The sequence below is a fragment of the Thermobia domestica genome, chromosome 5, assembly GCF_964235325.1.
Source record: "Thermobia domestica chromosome 5, izTheDome1.hap1.1, whole genome shotgun sequence".
Taxonomy (NCBI): domain Eukaryota; kingdom Metazoa; phylum Arthropoda; class Insecta; order Zygentoma; family Lepismatidae; genus Thermobia; species Thermobia domestica.
The window spans coordinates 167251921-167259715 of NC_137458.1; the positions used below are offsets into that span (position 1 = coordinate 167251921).

At 33.9% G+C, this 7795-nt stretch overlaps 1 protein-coding gene across 1 annotated transcript in view; it reads left to right on the forward strand.

Moving 5' to 3' along the window:
• The first annotated feature begins 3435 nt into the window (after positions 1-3435).
• The window catches only part of LOC145686258 (sodium channel protein Nach-like), a 148777-nt gene continuing 144417 nt past the window's right edge, over positions 3436-7795 (forward strand). The window contains exon 1 of the mRNA XM_081759374.1: positions 3436-3580. Coding sequence (XP_081615500.1) covers positions 3489-3580 — 92 coding nt within the window. The 5' untranslated portion in view covers positions 3436-3488. The remainder of the gene's footprint in view (positions 3581-7795) is intronic.

The following is a 7795-nucleotide window of genomic DNA, read 5'->3' on the forward strand; positions in this document are numbered from 1 at the left end:
ATAATTAGAGGCCCGACCTGAGTCCACAATATGTTTTAGCATTTAGGCCCGAGCTCGGAAAATTGTATTTTTATGAACGACAATTAGAGATTTAATTTTGCAGTTGTGCTTTAAAAGTTCTCCAGAAAGAACGATCCAATAAAATCGTTGTACAGTATATTTACAAAGTTAGGCAAGAAAAGGCCCAAGAATATGGTTGTATACTTAAAATTTACTGCCCTGGCCCAAAGTGGTATTTGCTTTGTAGGCCCGAGCCCGCGCAGACCTCTATGCTACGGCTACAAAATATGTACTTTCTGCACCAAAAAGCTCTTAATACATTAAAAAAAAAAACCTATTACATTCTTACATTTTTTCTAGTATTAACTATACATATTGGCAATTGGTTACCCCACACCATTGGTACAACTCTTCTTATCTTAATGCTAAAAGAATCATATTATATAGAACTTTACTTTTTTACTATATTTCTACAAGGGAAATGTTTTCGTGGTCATCGCGGTGATTTGGAGTGAACAAAGCAGTAACGAATAAAAGCATACCGATGGTTAGACTGCCGAACGAGCATCATAAACAGGAGAAATACTCGAAAATTTTTCTTGAGATCTAGGCACCGGTTCTCAAAACTAGCCACCATAATAATACAATTTCATACATGGGCCTAAATCATTTTATTTTGGATTTAAATTACTTAGGCGCCAGACTCATATTTCCAATCGTCTTGACTACCTGGCACCCGGGATTCTTCGATTCTGAACAAGAATATTGATAGAAATTAATTAAGCTTATGTATCACATATGTTGTTACTTTGAAAATTTTTCTTTTCAATAATCTTTTACAAAATAATGTTGTAAGCGTACGAACGTAAGTTTATTTATATTCTTTCTCTCGTCAGCTCTGAAGTAATTAATGTTTAGTACAAGGGTAAAAGTGAGGAGGAACGCACGGGTATGCCGTGCCTCCACCTCGAAAAAATATGTACGGCGTCCCCCCAGTTCCAGAAATAAGACAATGGGCAAAGATAAGCAGGGAATGGCGTGGCATCATGCTACTACTTACCGTTTCCCTACCTTTTCAGACCCACTTTTACCCCTGGTTTTATATATAGTGGTACATTTGTAAAAGATTATCGTGAAAGTATTGCGTTTTGTGTTTTCCGAAATCCACAAAGGAAAAAAATCATAAAAGCAAATGTTTGAAGAGCAACCTTTTGTTAAATTTCGTGTGTGTAGATTGTTTTCTCTTATATTGCCTCACTCACTGGAATAGAATATTGTGTTTATTACTCGTCATGACATATCATAAACATTCATTATCACGGTAGGTCAATATGGAGAGCTCACCTCTGTAGTTTGAGGGGTCAGTAGTTCGAACCCAGGCCATATGAGTTTGTGGTTGACAACATCGTGTCCGTGGGTTTTCTCCCGATTCTGACATTTCCTTTCATATGATCATTCCACCGATTCTTTTATAATCAATTACTTTCATTAACCATTCGTCTCCCTTTGCCTAGAGGGCATATTTATGGAACATAAAAGTAGAAATTTCATTTTGTTTTATTCAGTAATAAGCCAACTGTAACTAGTTTGTTATCATTAGTGTGTTATCATATCTGTTTACTTGTTTGTTTAACTGTTAACTCACGTGTTGAAAACACTTCATACGATCTACAAATGTTCACATGAACTGATATAAACAATTTACGAGTATGTTTCATTGGCCAAAAAGACGATAGTAAGCGCGAAGATATTATGATGAAATAATACTGTTAATGTGTAAAGTAAGTTGATAATGGCTCTGGTGAATTCTCAGAAAGCTCATGGACACGATTATCATTTTAAGTTTATGCGTCCTTGTGTTGAACTTAGTAGAGAATTTAGGTTATATTTACTTGGTGATATATTTTCTCATGTGTTAATTCCTCGGGCTTCCCTTTGAACACCTAACTGTCGAATCCACGACGAACTTCCATACAAGAAATTAGCACTGGGTTATCAGTCACTGTGCTTTTATATTCTTAATTTTTTTTTTAATTCGGTACATAAGGCCGGTCGATAACCCAAACATGAAAACAGTAATTAGTTTATTAACTCAGGCTGAAAACAATGTCAATAATATTGCAAATTAGTACACTACAACTTTGTCCTTAGATATTCAAGTATATTCAAATAATTAGTGTTAATTAAATAGACAACCAGCTTACTTTTATAAGAAGCCTTAAATTCTGTTACTTTTCTTGTTTTTTTTTATTATTTTTTATTAACAACGTCATACACATGTGAAAAAGATGCATTTTATCAGTAGTCACTAGTTGGAATCGTCGCATGACGGAAAGGAAGTGTTCTTCGTAATCAGCTGATTTTTAGCGCAATAAAAAATATCAGTGAAAATGTCCATTGTAAAGGATATTTCATATCTTAAGAATATGTAACATTGAATAAAATATGTAAAAACATATGATATATGACTTGACTATGACATCCTTACTGACGTAATTCTTTATTTTTTTCTTTTTTAAATTCCACCCATGCACACATAAAGGAAAAATATAATTACAAAGAAATCCTGGCTCTAGTCATGAGTGAGATTATATATCGTGGATAGTAAAAGAAGATGAGGTGAAAAAAGAAAGATCTAATTAATGGAGAAACCAAGAAGTGCAACTCTTATGTCAATGGAAAGGGATTAGACCGTAGAGCAACGTAAATGTGTGACAGTTTCGCCAACTAAGTGAACATATTGGCTTCATCAGACTGTGTCACACATTTATTATTTTATAATAAACGTTGCTTTGCTCAGCAATTTGTAATTTAGTGTAAGTTATTGGATATAGCAAAGCTAGTATGAATCAGTTAGTTATAGGCTGTACAGCATAGAAATTAGCAAATCTGCTGCAAATGATCTGTCAATCATATTAATTACATTGTAATTATTTGTCATATCCGCGTAACTATGTCGCTAGTGACAATCCTACTTTATCATATACCATGCATTTCAATTTATCCATCGGATCCAATAAAGTGCAGGATATAGCTTTTATTTCGTAGCACTCATGACATATATTTTTGATAGTTATGCTATATTGTAGAGTGTATGGATATTTTATCAGCAATATATATATATATATATATATATATATATATATATATATATATATATATATATATATATATATATATATATATATATAGCTTTTAACTGACATGATCTAGTTTTCTTTCTTTCGTTTTATACACGTCAGTACAAACGGATATTGAGTTTTAATGTTAAAAGAAACACATATCACGCACTAATATGTCATAATACTGTACCTTGCTTATTCCTCCTAATGGAGTGATAACAATCTCGACCACGAAATACATTAGCACGAAATGGACTTTGCATCGTGTATTGAAAATCCATTTCCATGCAGTACCATTAGCAGTTCAGTTTTGTCTGTAGCTTGGGACAAGAAGGACTGGAAGAATTCTTTGAAAGAAAGAAAATTATGCTTGTGAGACTTCTAAAAGAGTTCTTGGATACAACTGGAATCCATGGTTGTAAATACATTACTCAACCTAATAGGAACTTTCTTGAAAGGTAGGTGCTGATAATAATTGAATCAGTAGTTTTTAAAAGTTCATGAGTCAGAAAAATAAAGTTATGAGAATAAAAAAAAAAAAAAAAAAACTATTTAAGTTTTGAAAATTCTGATAGATATGAAATGATCAACCTCTGTTTGAGAAAGTAGAGTTTCCTTGTCATTGCACGAAATGAACAACTTGTGAGTAATTGGTGTTACAAAATAAATAAATAAAAAGTTGGACAAAGCAAAATCGTCATTTTTGACTTATGACCTTTCCAAAACGACTGATTCAATTATTTAACGAAAAATTTCAAAATGAGGATACTAATTCAAAGCATGTTAAAGTAATAGTTTGTTTCATTAATTACTTTGGTAGTTAGGATCTTCCTACTGATGATTCAATTTGCGTTAAGAATACTTAATTTTCATTTTTAACCCAGAATTCTTAGTCAGAGGAACTATTGTTATGAATGATGGTGCCATCTTTCTTTCTGGCCCATTGATTTACAAAAGAAATGTTCCCCTCTCTTCTTTGAAATGAACGGGAATCTTAACCGTTAAATCCTATTGATTCTTCTAGTCTATTTAACAAAGTGGGTGTAGGTAAGGTTCAATCATTAGACTCAATGTGTGTCTGTTGCCTGTCCAAATGCTTGTTTGTTCTGCGAAAACTTTCATCAAGTTATCCCATTTCAAGAAAACTAAGCACATGTCTTCCTTCAACTTTAGGAAATAATCATATTTCTTTTAGTCGAAATCCGTCACGAATAAAGGAATAAAAGAGGAAAAATAAACTCCACACTGCTATTTATCATATACCCATGGGCGGCGATTAAGTGGGTCAAAGGGGGGCAGTTGCCCCGTCATTTTTTTGAAGTGATCCATTAATGTATCGTATATAGTTTAATTTGGAAATGTAAAGTTATTGTATATATTACTGGTTCATAGAAAAAATCATGCCATATAATTTGCCGTTGCGTCAGTACGTATTTGGTTGTCTTGCCTTGGAGTTAAGAAAGCTGCAGGAATTGTTTTAATTGCCACGGAAAATGGCCCAAAAACTAACCTAATGGAGTTCAACAATTCCAGCTTACTTCCCTTTTCTCTTACAAGGGCTCGATGTGTTAGCTAGCAACTTTAAAACTAATTGAGGAAACATTTCGAAAAAAAAAAGTGTCTTTTACAAGTTATTCTTTAGTTCTAGTTCTAGTTATCTCCCTTTCGGGGAATTTATAAAGAAAGTCCCAGCCTTATAGCCCAGTGGACTGCCTCACTAAATTTGTTTTAATTATTTTTGAAAACGTAGATTTGTATAAAATGGCGCGTTCCAACATGGACGAATTCGCCTGTTCTAAGTAAATTTGTTTTCACACTATTTGTAAAATTACTTGGGGCTTAGAGGCTCAGGACATGTAAAAAAATGTAATAACATATAAAAATTGTAAAGAAACTAAATTTTGTCAAAATTTAAAATTATGTACGAGGGGCGTTCAATAAGTAAAGAGACAAATTGCTATAGCTCAATAAAGATTTATTTCAATCTTTCGAAACTAAGTCTATTTTTCAATATAATCACCCTTTACAGTTACGCATTTGTCCCATCTTTCTTGCAGCTTCCTAATTCCCTTGGCGAAGAAATTTTTCGATTTACCCCGAAGCCACCTTTGCACCGCTGCCTTAACTTCCTCATTTTTAGCAAATCTTTTTCCACGTAGGGCGTCTTTGAGTGGTCCAAACAGGTAAAAATCAGATGGGGCGAGGTCTGGGCTGTAGGCAGGATGAGGTAAGACCTCCCAATCCAATTCTTGAAGCTTATCTCGGGTCAGCTGGGCTGTATGAGGGCGGGCGTTATCGTGCTGAAGAATCACTCCTTTTGACAGGAGTCCACGGCGTTTGCTCCTGATAGCTGGTTTAACTTTGTGTTCTAGCATCTCAGAATAGTATAGGCTATTGATAGTTCGCTGATCTTCAAGGAAATAGCAATAGATTGGACCCTGTGAGTCCCAAAAGATGGTCAGCAGCACTTTACCAGCGGAAGGTTGAACCTTGAATTTTTTGCGAACTGGAGAGCTAGTGTGTTTCCACTCCATACTCTGCCTTTTGGTCTCAGGGTCGTAGTGATGGATCCAGGCCTTGTCACAGGTCACTATTCTTTCAAAAAAAAGCGTCTCCTTCAATCAAACTTCGTTGCGTTAAGGCTTGACAAATGGAAAGCCTTGATTCTTTATGAGCGTCAGTAAGCTGTCTGGGAACCCATCTGGCACACGTTTTTCTGTACTTTAAAATGTTCCTAATGACATTCTGAACAGTTCCAACACTTACTTGAACTTCCTCAGCTATCATTTCAACATTAATTCTTCTGTTATCACGAATAAGTCCGTCAATCCTCGATTCCAACGAAGAACCAGAAACTTCCACTGGACATCCACATCGGGGTTCATCACCAACACTTGTTCGGCCATTTTTAAACCGATCAACCCACTTGTACACATTCGCATGGTTCATACAACTGTTACCGTACTGTCTCAACATTCGAGAAAAAATTTCACTTGGTTTTACACCTTCTGCGACTAAAAACCTAATGACTCAGCGCTGTTCTTCTAAGGTGCAATCTTCTAGAGGACTTGCCATGATGAATTGATATTTTTAAAGTTATGTTGACATAAAATTACGAAACAGCAGATCAGAGCATATCCCAAGGTTGCCAGTTAACACCCCTGAAACAAAAAAAAAAAAAAAATTGATTAGTGTTAAAAATATAGACTTTGTCTCTTTACTTATTGAATGATCCTCGTACAAATTCCCAATTGCACAATTGTAAAAGCATGACACTCCAGGTGTAAAGATGTCTATCCCCATCTTGTTCCCCCTATTCTTTGTTTGCAGAAAAATCGATAGTCTCTAAAATGTCTTTTCTTCTTTCTAATAGTAAGGAATGTTGATTAAAAAGACAGTAAGAAAAAACAATTTCTACCTTTTCCGTTGTTTCGCAGTGTAATACACGAGTATGTTTGAGGATGTACGAGTGTATGCACAATTAAATTTAGTGAATTCAACAAAATTCTAGGTTTTAGGATTATTTTTGTATTACTGGAGTGTAGAGTAATTCCAAGTATTGTTGAGTTTTGATGTATTCCAAGAAAGCGAAAACTGCACCTAATAGCAACGAATATGTATCAGTCGTAACATATGCTTGTATTATTTACTGTCTTTCTGAGTAATACCATACATTTAATAACATGTGTGGAATTAAAAATATAAGCTCTTCATTAATCCCCAGTTTCAATATACATTTCTGGAAAACAAGCCTCATTATTCATTACTATGGTCAATATTACCATTTCTATTTATTTGTGTTGTAAATTTGTTGTTAAATAATCTGATCTCACAATATTTTCCAGACAGAGTTTTAAGATGTTCATGGGCAAGGAATCAAATCTCTTCTTACACTTTTGTTTTTTATAATTTTAAACTCATTTCGAAAAACAACACGCAAATGCCTAATTACAGTTTTCAATCATTATATGGTAATATACTTTGAAAAACATATATATTAAAATAATAATATGAAAGCAAAATATACGTTAAAATAGAGATAGCATAATATACGCCATACAGCAAATTTATATAGAATAAAAATTTTGTTTATACCTAAAAATATCTATAACTGGGTGTCCTTGTGACATCTTATTATACAATATACACATTATCCTGACAGGCGAATAGATCCAATGCATTAGTCCTTTGCGCTGACAGATGGAATATGACATTATGGGGTCTCGTCGCTCTATGTGGGACGTGAATTTTGATTTTTGATAAATATTCTGAATCTATTGCACTATTAATTATTCTATGTAAAAAAAGATAAAATTAAATGAGTTCTGCTTTCAAGAGATTGTAATGAATATTTGTTTCGAAGACCTTCGTAGTTCTCAAATTTTAGATATATATCCTTGTTTCTTTATCAAAAAACGCTCAATTTATTTTGAATGTTTCGATTTTTTATATACAGGTATTTCTTACTATTAGAACCCCATATTATCGCTGCATATTCCAGCTTAGACCGTACGTAGGCAGTGTATAATGTTTTGAGAACATTAGTGTTTTAAAAAAATCACTTCTTAATCTCATCACAAGGCCATGGTTCCTAAAGGCCTCACTAACTACTCTGTTGACATGAAAATCGAAAGATAGGTTTGATTGCAGAGTGACTCCAAGATCAGTAACAT